General features: G+C 40.4%; 1 protein-coding gene across 3 annotated transcripts in view; it reads left to right on the forward strand.

Annotated features, from left to right (window-relative positions):
* The window catches only part of TANGO6 (transport and golgi organization 6 homolog), a 190,026-nt gene that overhangs the window by 57,925 nt on the left and 117,836 nt on the right, over window positions 1-14,265 (forward strand). For all 3 annotated transcript variants that reach the window (XM_007090410.3, XM_042969157.1, XM_042969156.1), the window contains exons 11-12: window positions 2,280-2,468; window positions 9,683-9,817. In XM_007090410.3, the coding sequence (XP_007090472.2) occupies window positions 2,280-2,468; window positions 9,683-9,817 (324 nt within the window). The remainder of the gene's footprint in view (window positions 1-2,279; window positions 2,469-9,682; window positions 9,818-14,265) is intronic.

Raw genomic sequence — 14,265 nt, forward strand, 5'->3', positions numbered from 1 at the left:
TTTATTGTTTAGTAGCCTTTGGGTTGGTAAAAAGAGAAAAAAACTTACCTTCAGCAGTACACGTATGATCTAACTATTTTCTGAGGTAATCTGCCCTGAGCTTTTAGAGATGACCAAAGCATAGCTATTGATCTATGAAAGGGTTAATCTTTGCTCTGTGTTGACAGTAAGAACTCTTTTGAAGTTAATAGCAGGTTTTACAGTTATGGAGTAATCCCTTATCCTTTCTGACTGTTGTTTTGTCAGATATTTGGGAAGGAGATTTAGCAGTCCTGCCTTTCTCGTTTCGTTTTGTAACCACCTGAAACCTTCTTCATGTCTGTTTGTAGTGCTGATGGTTGTGCTTCCTCTTGCTCTAATCTCTGACAGCAACTTGTACCCCATATTGTACTCCTTACTTGCACTGTTTGAGACTGTAAACAGAGTGATCTCTGATTCTCTGTCCTCCCGTGTTGCCTTCTCCATTATTTTCCCTAAGTAAAGTGTCTATTCTAAGAGAATGTCTCTGGAGTTTAAGGTTGGTGTGGTTATGGGGGAATGCAAGGAGAGAATCAGGACTAACACACTCCTAGAACTTGAAGTAGGGGCCACTTTTTTGGTGCTTTTCTCAACTCCTATATTCACATTCTTTCCCCTTACCTAGCCACTCTTTGTGTGTGTGTGTGTGTGTGTGTGTGTGTGTGTGTGTGTGTGTGTGTTAAGTTTATTTATTTTGAGAGAGAGGGAGGGAGAGAGAATCCCAAGGAGGCTCCACTCTCTGCACTGAGCCTGACACAGGGCTCAATCCCACGACCATGAGATCATGACCTGATCCAAAATCAAGAGCTGGACGTTCAACTGACTAAGCCACCCAGGTGTTCCTTAGCCACTCATTGTAAATAACATTCCAAGAAGATGTGTTCTTAATCGGAGAATTAAAAAAAATTGTTTAAAAACAAAAATCAAAGAGCTTTGCTATAAACCAGAGTTTCTACACCTTGATACTATTGGCATTTGGGACTGGATAATTTTTTGTTGGTAGGCGGGGGACTTCCTGTGCTTCCTTGCAGGATGTTTGGTAGCATCCCTGACCTCTATCCACTAGATGTATCACTCCCCAATTACGACATCCAAAAATGTCCTCACACATTGCTAAATGCCCCCTGGGGAGCAGAATTTCCCAGGCAGTTAGGAACCCATTGCTCTAAACTGTCAGTTACTTTGGTAAAGCATTAATTGTTAAGGAACTTAAGGTTTCCCCTTCCCAAGGAAATTGACGATGTAAAGTATAGGGGAAGAGCCTGTAAAACCCACAGCAGTGAATTGTCTATTAGTAGAGATTTAGTTCTAAATATCTTAGGGGAGAAGGTACTAAAAGCATTTAATAATCCCTAGAAAGGGTTTGGAAATGTTATTTGGCTTGAGGTCTCGGTTCAATAGGGCTAGTGGTAGACGTCATAAAAAATACTGATAAAGTAAGTCTGTCAAACTAGTTCTCTTTGTATATGTATGTTTTTTTATTATGAAGTTTAAAATTTTTTCTTTTAAACAAAGGGGTCTTTTTTTTTTTTTACAAAATGTTTATTCATTTTTGAGAGAGAGAGAGACAGAGAGAGCACTAGTGGGGGTGGGGGAAAGAGAGAGAGGAAGACACAGAATCCAAAGCAGGCTCCAGGCTCCGAGCTGTCAGCACAGAGCCCAATGCACGGCCTGAAGTCACGAACCGTGAGATCATGACCTGATCCGCAGTCGGACACGCAACCGACTGAGCCACCCAGGTGCCCCTTAAATTTTTTTTTTAATGTTTTATTTATCTTTGAGAGAGAGAGCGTGAGTGAGGGAGGGACAGAGAGAGGGAAACAGAAGATCCGAAGTGGACTCCGCTCTGACAGCAGCAAGCCCAATATGGGACTCAAAGTCATAAACCACGAGATCATGACCTGAGCCACCCAGGCACCCCTTATTATGAAGTTTTAAATCTTTATATACATGATATCATAATACACATATTATTGTACAACTTCCATTTTTCATTGAACACTGTTTTTGAGGCCTCTCTCTTTTGATTTTCATATATACCTGGTTTATTTATTTCAACTGCTACAGTATAGTAGATACAGTTTATTTATCCATTCTTTTATTCCTATACATTTATTTGTTTCCAGATTTTCACTATTATAAATAATGCTGCAATGAACATAGACTAGATCTTTAAACATACACTTGAAACAGTTTTCCCACTGTTTGTGAAGTCCTTGTTTCTACAGACTTTTTCTTGACTCTTCTCTTCCACGCTATAGGAATTGACTCATGTGGCCATGGAAAATGAGACAGAGTTAAAAACAAAACCCTTCTCCAGCAAAAGCGTCTTGGAGTTAGAACAGCACCAAACTCTTGTGGAAGGCCAGGGCCAGAAGCTGCTGGTTCTACAGCTGTTGGCCGTTCTGTGCGAGAGGATGTCTGAGCAGATATTCACAAATATCACTCAGGTCAGTGGCTGCCACATTCCATATCCCAGGCTGGTAGTATTTGTTTCTTTTGGTTTCTTTACATGCTTTCCCAAAAATGTTTAAAAAAAATGTTGCCCAGAGTATGGTTTGATAACACTTGCCTCAGTGTTACCTGGAATGCTGCTTAAACATGCAGATTACCGAGCCCACAGCAGACTGACAGGATCAACACTTTGAGAGATTCTGGGAGCTGGCATGTCCAACAAGCTCCTGAGGTGATTCTCATGTACAGAAAGTTCTGAGAATTGTTGTAAACCTTTATGTGTTGTATCAAGTTTGGGGTTTTCAAGTTTGGGGGCGAATACGATTCTCTGAGTCTTTTTCAAAATCCGAATGCCTGGCCCACTTGTAGAGATTGTGATTCAGCATGTCTGCATTAATGCCTGGGCATCTGTATTTTTTTATGCTTCATAGATGATTCTAATATGTATCAAATATTGAGCAAGATTCCAAAACTTAAAATAAAAAAAATTTTAATGTTTATTTTGAGAGAGAGAGAGAACGGGGGAGGTGCAGAGAGAGAGAGGGAGACACAGAATCTGAACCAGGCTCCAGGCTCTGAGCTGTCAGCACAGAGCCCAATGTGGGGCTCAAGCCCATGAACCACGAATTCATGAACTGAGCCAAAGTGAGATGTTTAACTGACTGAGCCACCTAGGCACGCCTATAAAACTTAAATTTGAAAAAAAAAATTGCTAATGATAATAAGATCACTTTAAATTTTATAGGTCTACTTAACAGCCTATCTCCACAACAGCCTATGAAGTTTTAAGATGTTTTTTTAAATGTTTCAAGGGTAGTGTAACTATGTGAATCAGTGCCTGAATTTTATTGGCTCAGAGATTATGTTTACCAGCTTTTTAAAAAATAGGAAATAAAAGGAGTGCCTGGCTGACCCAGTCAGTAGAGGATGTGACTCTTGATCTCAAGGTGATGAGTTCGGGCCCCACACTGGGCATGGAGCCTACTTAAACAGAAAAAAAAAATTTTTTTTAAAGAAATAAAAGTAATAAAGTGTAGGCAGTGCAGTCACCATATTTTACCATTATTACAGAATTAGTTGTTCCTCTGCTGGTGAATAGTCAGTTGTAAGATGGTATGATTGTCACGCTTAAATCTGATTCTTCAGCTCTTTGTACCGTCCTCATTGTCATCCGCCTTTGGGTGTTGCTAAGCAGCATTTCACTATAGCTCCTGCTGAGAAAATTTGCAGCTGTCTGTCAGCTCCAACTTATCATGCCTGTTTAATGAGAATTATGTTCATGATTTCTTTCTTGGCTTCCTCTTCCTTCAGTTCACTGATCCTGTGTTACCCATTAGGGTGATTTGTTTCTCCTGTGTTTGTATCAGCTCCCTAAAGACTTTCACCCAGATCCTACGTTTTTGTCTCAAGATGCTAGTTGGAAGGGAAAATGGCCTGAATACTCTATTACTTGAGCTTTTGCACTTAGCTCCCTTTGCTTCTAATTAAGGAACAGTGGTTTTAGGCTGATACAAAAGTGATTTGTCCCATTAAATTATCCTTCAGCTAAGGTTAAAATGTATCAAGACGAAAAGAACCACACACAAAAAAATTACACTTAGTAGTTTTACTGCTAGTGGTAATTTTAGTATTTATTTTGAAATATACACACATATGGATAAGTTATAAATAATACTTGTTATAAGTAATTTTGTTAATATCATTAGAAACCAAGATTTTCACTATGAGAAAAAAAGTTATGAATATAAAATCAAAGGAAAGATCACTATAATATTGAATTTCAGTTGGAAGTATTAGTATGAACTCACAGGTTTTTCTTTTTTAGTATATGTGCTGCCGAAGCGAGCACACAGGTTTTTCTTTTTAAAAAATAGATATTTCCTTGCTCATTCCACTGTCCATGTCAAGAAGTAGACAACCTAGCAGCAATAAACATCCTTAGTGCCAGATTATGGTTTCTAAATATCATGTCCTGCGGAAAGAACAGAAAGCTCATTGGATTAAAGGTTCATTCAAGGTCTAGGGCAGGTATTGTACACTGCAAGCCTCAGGGCATCTTGTTGTACCTGAATAAAAGGAAGATATCTGAGATTAATGAAGTCATGTGAGTAGCACTCAGGAGCCAACGTGAAAGATCTCCTACTGGCCATGGTTAGGGCATTTTGAGCATTACAAAGAATAATGCCTGCAATGGATTGAAACACATCAAAGTTATAAAAACCTGAGTCACCCCCCCCCCACCGAAAATCCCTTTTGAGTATCTTTGGAAGTCGCTAGGACATCAACTCATTATTCTGTAAATTGATAAATAAAAGGAAAGATCGCAAAGCATGTATCTTGCCTTTTCTGTCAGCACTGTATTTCAATGTAACCAAATAGTCGATGAACGAAAAATTTTCTTTCTGTAAGAATCACAGCTAAAATATTCCAAAAGAGACCTACAAATTTATATTTTGCAATCCTCTAATGAAATAATGGATCTAGGTGGTAATCAATGTCTGCTGAAACTATTAGGGGTATGGTATAATGAATGTAATTAGGTCAAATACATCCAAAACAACTGATGGTTTTTTCCCCAGCATTTTATTGTGAAAACCTTCAAATCTGAAAGAATTTTATAATGAATACCTGTAAACCCATCACCTAGCATTTTATTATATTTGCTTTAGCACATATTTACCTACATTTCCACCTCTCTATCCTCCTTCTAATTTTTGGTGGATTTCAGGGTTAATGTAGGTAGTGGTTTATGTTCCCCTAAATATTTCAGCAATGGAGTGATTCATCTTAACATCACCAGAAGTAGGTAAGCAGACATGATGTGTTCTCCTAATGTAATGAAATAGGAAGTATGTGGCACCACCTGAGAAGGGTTCTTCCCCCAAAAAGCAAACAAACAAAACCCCACAATCAAGCAAACAAAAACTAAAAAACCAAAGTCCATAAAATGTGAACCTGAATCTAACCAAGGAAACTCGGGGTACAGGAGCAAGTTAGTGCCATAAGGAAGCAAAATCAGCCAGTTCCAGAATGTGTGAGACATTGTACACTACAAATGATCCAGTTTCTTCACCAAATAAATGGCATAGAAAAGATGCAGGGCTTCCCTAGCTTAGAAGGGGCTTAAGAGACACCTCAACCAAATGCAGTGTGTGGATTCTCATTCAAACATACCAGTTGCTATGAGGACATTTTTGCAACAGTCATGGGCCAAGTAATAGAAGGTATTAAGGAATTTTTATTGAGTATAATCATGGTATGGTAGTTGTGTGTGTGTGTGTGCGTGTGCGTGTGTGTGTGTGTGTTTAAGATTTTATTTTTTAAGAATCTCTACACCCAACTTGAGGCTCTAACTTAACCACCCTGAGATCAAGAGTCGCATGCTCTACCGACTAAGCCAACCAGGCACCCCTGATGTGGTGGTTATGTTAACAAAACAAAACAAACAAAACACCTCCTTGTTAGAAATGTGTATTAAAGTATTTATGGCTAAAAGATTAAAAATTCAATAAAATGTGTTGGCAGATGATGTACAAGAAGATAGAGAACTGAGGCATTCAGTGGTCTTTGTACAGATACAGTGCCCTGCACCAACTCCCAAATTCCTTCATTCCACAAATATTTACTGAAGGCCTACTATGTGCCACCTACGCTTCTAGGTACGAGGGACACAGCAGTGAACAACACACATATCTATCCTCATGGGATCACATGCACTTGGGGGAGAGAGACAACAAACAAGCAGAAGCACACAGAGTGTTAGATGGTGATAATTCCAGGGAGAAAAATCAAAGAAAGGGGATGTAGAGGCCATGTGGTAAGTAGAGTGGTTGTGGAGAGCCTCACTGAGAAAATGACTTTTGAGCCAAGATCTGGAAGCAGGGAAGGAGGGAGCCAGGGAGATACTGCAGGGAAGAGTGTTCCAGCTAAGTATGGACGGCTTAGCAAGAAGGCCAGTGTAAATAGAATGGAATGAGCAAGATTTCCTTTTTTCTGCCCTTTCAGAAAATCACCACCCTTTACACCTTTCTGTATTTGGATCGCTGTACTTGGCACAGTAGAAGTGGTTTATATGATCGTTCTTTCTCATATGTTAAAAACACTTCTAACATAAGTTAACGCATGCTCATTGTAAAAGCATTTAAACCACAAGGAAGCGCAAAATTTAAGTATGGACTTTTGATTAAAGATAGTATATTGAACGCATGTGTTTATGTGCTCCTTCTGGAAACCACAGGGGCCAACAGAGCAGGAGAGGAGAGATAGCAGATAAAAGAGAATAACACCATTTGGAAACTGGAAAATAATAGCTGATTTAGCAACTCAGAAAACTTAAGTGCCTGCAGGGGAGAAGTCAAGAAGGAAAGCACTATACCTCAATAAAGCTGTTAATATTTTATTTAGGGAAATAAAAAGCTACTTCTGCTTCCAGAACAGTAGAAAGACTGGAGGTGCTAGATTAAGCTGTAAAGATAGAGCTGAATTTAGAGCTTAAAACAGGTTGAAAGGCTCTGCAGGCTTCGGTAGACTCCTGGATTCCTTCCTCAACTTTGTGCAGACACCTCCCCTCCTCAGCAGAAGACTGGAGGAATATTCTTGGGCGACGTTGAACTTGGGTGGCGGCAGGAAACTGAAAAAGCAGAGGATTAGGTTGTTGTCTGCAGACTCAACAGCGTGGCCTCAGCCCGCTTCCACTCGGCTGCCAGAATGCCGGCAGCAGGTTTATACAGCTCCAGGGGGTGATCGGGAGGTTAAGAGAGTTAATATCTGTAATGTGTTCAGAGCAGTACCTGGTACATAGTAAATGCTTTATGTTCTTGTTAAACACCTAAACTATTAAAAGTGGCTGCCTCTGTAGAGCCATAGACAGGGAGAAATGCGGTAGGGCACTGCTATTTTCCATTATAAACTTGCAGGAATATTCAGCTTTTTAGATGATGTAACTTCACAAAAATGCTTAAGTGGAAAGTAAAAACCTCTCCTCCTCTCCACAACGTATGTGAATTCTAGAACACGCTTCCGTTTCTTACCTATCTTTGTGGCTGGTAGCCCCACCGGTCACAGGAAATGAGTAGAAGCAGGGAGGAGCTGTTGTCCAAATGGGAAATGGGTATGGCGGTTTTGCTGTTACAAGAAAAAAGCTTGAAGGGCACTTCAGGGGTGACAGTAACAGCTGGCTATCAAATTGCAATTAACAGCTCCCAGGTATTTTGTTTTTTGTTTTTTGTGGGTTTTTTTTTACATGTATACAAACATCGTTTCTTTTTTTTCCTTCCTATGTTTATTTATTAAACATATTAAATAATTATTTTTATGTTTATTTATTTTTTGAGAGAGAGATGGGGAGAGAGAGCAAGCTGAGGAGGGGCAGAGAGAGAGGGAGAGAGAAATCCCAAGCAGACTCTGCGCTGTCAACACAGAGCCCGACGTGGGGTTCTGACTCACGAACTTGTGAGATCATGACTTGAGCTGAAGTGAAGAGTTGAATGCTTAACCAACTGCGCCACCAAGGCACCCCTATTTGTCCATTATGAGAAAGACAGAGAGAGAGAGAGAGAGAGAGAGAGAGAGAGAGAGAGAGGTAATGAGTGGGGGAGGAGTAGAGAGAGGGAAAGAGCAAGAATCCCAAGCAGCCTTCATGCTGTCAGCGCAGAGCCTGATGCAGGGCTTGAACCCACAAACTGTGAGATCGTGACTTGAGCCAAAATCAAGAGTCAGACGTTTAACTGACTCAGCCACCCAGGTGCCCCCATAGTTTCTTTCTTGACAAAAATAGGATCATACTACTTGTTTTGTGGCGTCTAAAAAAAAAAAGAAGAAGAAAGAAAAAATGTATAGCAAAGAGGGACTTACAAAAAGTGGAAAGTCTAGATAGTTCTATTCCAGCAACTGAACAATACATTTGTGCTGAAGCAGAAGCTTCCCATAAGCAAGGGGTGCTTTAGGAAACTCTTCAGAGACAAAATAGGTGACCCAAGTATTTTCTCTAGAAATGTAGCATTTTCTCTAGAAAGGCCAGTGTCTGTAGCTTCTAATATCAGTAAAGTCTCAGGCTTGAGAGAGTGGTGAAAATTGCCACAACCAGCATTTGTTCATTTCAGTAAGTGGAACTTTTAATAACCTTTCTAGTTTCCTGCCTTGCTCCAAAGACAAGTGTTAACAAGCCGTTCTCCTTACTTTAAGCTTGCAATAAAGACTCTAGCCTAGCATGTGATTTGCCCAGAGATTTAAATATGCAAGCTTGCATGGTATTTAGAGGCTTATTATGACCTATGTCAGCTGTACCACTTTCAAAATGATTTTTCCCTTTTGAGCCATTAATCCTAAATATGCGTGTGTGTGTGCGTGCATGCACATGTGTATGTGCGCAAGCACGGATGTGTGTATGATCACTTTTATTCAAAGGTATTTCTACTTAAGGTGATTAATACAAGTGCTGCTAAAATGAAGTTGACCAAATTAATTCCATTTAAAGCTTAATTGTTAGCCAAATGCTGTATAAAATCTTATATATGAATGATCTGAATCCTTTAAAAATATTTGATACTTAAAAAAATGACGCTGGATCATTTGTATTGATTGTTTGAGGACTCTATTCTAGATAAAACTGAATGCCTTTTCCCCCATTCTCTGTTTATTGGAATCAGACCTTCATAACTGGGTTGGGGCAGGGGAGTCCTTGAGGAAGCCTCATTAGGAGAAGCAGATTTAGGACCCTTTAAGATGGTCAGAAAGTCTCAAATTATTTTTCATTTTAATTTCCTGGCAAAATTCATGAAAAGTCAAGGAAGTTGGATTAGTATATTAAAACATTTGGGAAAGTATAAATGGGCTTTCTCATTTATTGACTGTATGGGCTTGAGCAGCTCACAGATTCTCCATCAAAAAATGAGGACGGGGGCATCTGGGCTGGCTCAGTCGGTAGAGCATGTGTCTCTTGATCGTGGGGCTGTGAGTTCAAGACCCACATTGAGGGTAGAGTTTACCTTAGGAAAAAAAAAATGAGGACAGAAACACTGACCTCCTAGAGCTGACGTGAGATGTAGGTGATACTGTGCGTGTAAGACACTGAGCACCATGCCTGTGCTTGCAGGTTCTTGCCTTCATGTGTTGATGAGGAAGAAGGTGAGGATGTGGACATAGGATGTAAAGAGGTTTTTGAGATTGTTTTTCTTATTCCTCACTGATTCTAAATTCTATTTCTGTGTAGGTTGTGGACTTTGTTGCAGCAACCCTGCAGCGAGCGTGTGCAAGCTTGGCCCACCAGGCAGAGAGCACCGTGGAATCGCAGACGCTGAGCATGTCCATGGGGCTGGTGGCTGTCATGCTGGGAGGAGCTGTTCAGGTGAGTGGCAGACATGAGCCCCACCTGGACAGAGGGAGGAGAGAAGAGGAAAGAGAGAAACCTCTTGCTTCCCTTCTCACCCTTGTGAGAAAACAGAATGAGGCTGCGCTCAGGAGGACTAGGATAAACAGGTCAGGTTGCTAATGAGAATGCTCCCCAAAGCAGAGGATGAGAAGATCGTACCACTTCCACCCCGTCCCCTGCTCAGACTTCACTGTCAGAAGAGCAGGGCCCTTTCTGACCTGGCACAAGCTCGATTTGGAAATACCTGGCACAGTGTTTTGCATCTGTGGCGAATGCTAGGTTTTCTGCCCCTTACTCCGAGGGCTTTCCAAAACTCAGCCCTTGTCCCCACTGCTGTAGTTGGGGAAAACTTGGATAACCTCCTGATTGCTTAGGACTCCATCTGTTTGGAATAGTTCTGTTTTAGCACAGGATCCATTGTTCAACCCACATCATGTGGCCTGTTAAAGTTTTTGTGTCCCGTGCATGTATCTTTTATATACTTAGTTTGTAATTTTTAAATTCATTCACTTGAAAAATATTTATTGCTTACCACTATGTGCCAGACACTGAGCTAAGGGTCTCGGAATACTGCTGTGGACAAAGCAAACGTGGTCCCTACCCTCATGAAGCTTACAGCCAGTGAGGGAGTCAGACACTAAACAACTCTTCAGAAGATATACTTAGAATTGAATGAAGTGCCTGAAAAGAAAAGAGGAGGGTATCAAGAGAACATAACATCTAGCCTAGGCTGGGAAAGTTTCTACCGAGAAGTAGAAGTTTGAGCTAAGATTTGAACAGTGAATAGGAGCTTGGGAGTGTGCGGGGTGCAGATGGAGGAAAATCATTAAAAGACAACATCACATACAAAGTCTGGGAAGCAGAAAAGAGCCTGGTATATTTAAACACTAACAGAAGCCAGTGTGTAGCTGAGTTACAGAGACCGAGAGTCAGAGGAGTGCCGGACAAGAAGGGAGGTGGGCATGTGTGTATGTTAGGAGACTGTAAGAAGGCAGAATAAGCTTGATGCAAATGTAATGAAATCTGACCCAAAATCAGACAGGTCATGACTCGTAGCAATGAGTGGAGAACCCTCTGGGAATGGATTTTTTAATATGAAGATTCAGATCTTCAAATTTGTGTCCTTTCAAAGCTTGTCCTTAAGGGGAAGAGGAATTTTATTTGGGTCTGTTGTTAATGTGAAGCCCATTTCTTGGTAGATGTACTTAGCACTCCAAATTTTATATTTTCCATGTACTTTGAAGAAAACATTTTTGGTTCATTTTCTGAAGTCCTACTATATCCCTGCCATTAAATTGTCAAGGAGGGGTTCATCAGTGGACTAGTTTTTATTAAGTTGTATTATTGGATTTGGTTGGCCTGATTGGTTTTTGTTTTTCTGGTTGAATATTAAGAATAGTCTTTGTCTCCATAAGTTGAGAGTATGGTCTTTATGCTTTTCTTTTCTCTTACTTAACACCTGTCATTTTGTACCACATCCCAAATGGAAAATAGAACGCAGATATTTCCATTTCCCTTTCTAGAAGCCCGTTGTTTGGGGACTGGCTATGTAAATTAGTCATGTTTTAAGGACGATTCACCTAGCTAATGCAAATGTACATCCTTTACCTGTCACTGCCCTTCCATGAGCCATCCTGACTCACTGATGACATTCTGGATTCCTCTGACTTTGCATTTACTTAAGTGAACATAAACATGTCACCCTGTACTTTTGCCCTAGATCTCTTAATTTTTTTTTCTGTTTGACTCATGGATTCATAAGGGGCTTCTATAGTAATTCTGGGTTTTCTGTCCTTGTAATAGAAAAAAAAATCATGATTCTTAATTATGTTTTAGATGGTCATTGTCAGGCTAGGACTTTTGCTTCAGAGTCTAGATTATACTAAATCAATCTCTGATTAGAGTTCATTGTTTTAGCTGATGAAACAGAATCTAACAGCATTTAAACTTTTCTTTCTTTCCTTTCTAATTTATGTAATTAAGATGATTATTAGAGCACGGTATCTAGGAAGAGGAGTCAATTTAGAGAAAGTGTAGGTCTAAGACTGCTAACAAGACAAGTGTAATTCCAAACTCATTTTCTAAATTTCAAGGTTGGTCGTCAGTAAAAGTGTGATGTTGGTAAAGTTTCTTGATGATGTTTCAGGGCCCGTGTCCCCTATAGCACCACTGCATGGAGCTGATCTGAGCTTGGAGGGTCAGGGTGGTGGGGCTGGGACTCAAACCCGAATACTGAGGTCTCATACCATATTTTCTGAGAGTATCATCGAGTGAACTCGCTCAAGAAATATTTATTGGGGCACCTGGGTGGCTCAGTCGGTTAAGCATCCAACTTCGGCTCAGGCCATGATCTCATGGTTGGTGGGTTCGAGCCCCATATTGGGCTCCACCCTGACAGTGTGGAGCCTGCTTGGGATTCTCTGTCTCCCTCTCTTTCTGCCCCTCCCTTGCTCTCTCTGTCTGTCAAAGATAAATAAACTTTAAAAAAAGAAGTATTTATCATGTGCCTCTTTGCCCTCATGGAGCTTACCTTCTAGTGGCTGTGGTAAATCCGATGAATTCTTAAGTTTTTGAAAAAAGATTCATATTAGTATCTTTATGTGCGGCTTATTATAAAACAGGGCATACTGCATGCTGACTTAGAACCAAAATTAAAATACCACTTGTAAATAAATTCAGTGACACAGATGAGAACTGGACATGTAAACTATTCAGCAAAGTATCTGGAGAAACATAGGTGATATATAGAAATGAGTACACAAAGAATACACATAAATATTTTATGGAATTAGGTCAGCATTTTATTGCTGGAAGAAACCCTCAGATTCTCCCAAAGTAGTGATTCTCACTGGAGCAGAGTAAGGCCGGATGAGGAGACGTATGCCCCTTAGGCTAGCTTTGTAAAGCCTCCTGTGGGGCTTTTTCAGTGTATGCATGCTGTCCTCTGGCTGTCACTTTGGTCCTCATATGCTTCCCTTAGCAGGTGTGCTCCCTCCCACCACTCCATACCCCCAATCCCACCCCTGCCAGTCCATTCCCCAGTTCTTAAATTTGAAAGCTTGCAGAAATTCGGAACAACTCACCATCTAACTGGTTCACTCTTGACGCCCTGAAATAAATCATAGAGGTGGGCTGACAGAGCTCTGCCCATTCCACTCCTGAAGCCTTCCAGAGATCCTGGAAGAGAGGCAGCCAGATAAAGGAATCTGTCACTCACCTGCGGGCTGCTCCTTCAGGCCTCAGGCCTTCTACACAGAATTTTGAAGTCTGGATATGAGATCTGTGATGAGAAGCAGTGACAGGAGTAGAAATGAGGGCTTTATGTTTAATTCTCAACTTTGATATGGCCTCCAGTGACCCTTGAAAAATTATTAATAATTACTTAGTGGTTCCGTTTTCTCATCTATCAATTAAGTGAATATTACTTTATACCTCAACATTTTTTTGAACATCTATGAACAAAATAGTTGGCACCTGTAGTCTTAGATTTCCCTAATTATTCTCATAGTGGGAAATCTGTAGGCTTATGAAACTGAAGGAATGCATAACTTTAATTGCCTTGTAAACTATTTGATTCAGAATCCACCTACGCCTATGGTGATTAGGGAAGTTACTCGCTCAAATAAGATGAATCCAACAATGACTAAGAAGCTTGAAAACTGGAAGAAAAGTTGGTTGGGTATTTTATTAATAGACTCTTTTTTAGAGCAGTTTTAGGTGCACAGCAAAATTGAGCAGGAATTACACAGATTTCCCATAGACCTTCTGCCCCAGAGAGTACGGCTTCTCCCACTATCAGCATTCTGCCCTGGTGTGATCCATTTATTACGTCTTTGATTCTGCATTGACACATTATCACTCATGGCCTACAGTTTACATTACGGTTTACTCTTGGTGCTGAACACTTCTACGGGTTTTGACAAATGTGTAACGACACGCATCTATTATTATGATATTGTTTACGCAATAGTTTCACTGCCTTTAAAATTCTTTGTGCTCTGCCTCTTCACCCTTCTCTCCCCTCAGCCCCTGACAACCACTGATCTTTTTACTGTTTCCACAGTTTTGCCTTTTCCAGAATGTAACTTACTTGGAATCATATACTGTGTAGCCTTTCCATACTGGCTTCTTTCACTCAGTAATAGGCATTTAAGGTTCTTCCATGTATGTCGGGTTTGATAGCTCATTTCTTTTTAGTGCTGAATAATATTCCATGGTCTGGATGTACCACAATCTATTTATCCATTCACCTACTGGAGGACATTTGGTTCCCTCCAAGTTTTGGCAATTATGAATAAAGCTGCTATAAACATCTATGTGTAGGTTTTTGTATGGGCAGAAGTTTTCATGTCATTTGGGTAAATACCAAGGAGATCAGTTGCTGGAACATATGGTAAGAGTATGTTTAGTTTTGTAAGAAACTG

The sequence above is a fragment of the Panthera tigris genome, chromosome E2, assembly GCF_018350195.1.
Source record: "Panthera tigris isolate Pti1 chromosome E2, P.tigris_Pti1_mat1.1, whole genome shotgun sequence".
Taxonomy (NCBI): domain Eukaryota; kingdom Metazoa; phylum Chordata; class Mammalia; order Carnivora; family Felidae; genus Panthera; species Panthera tigris.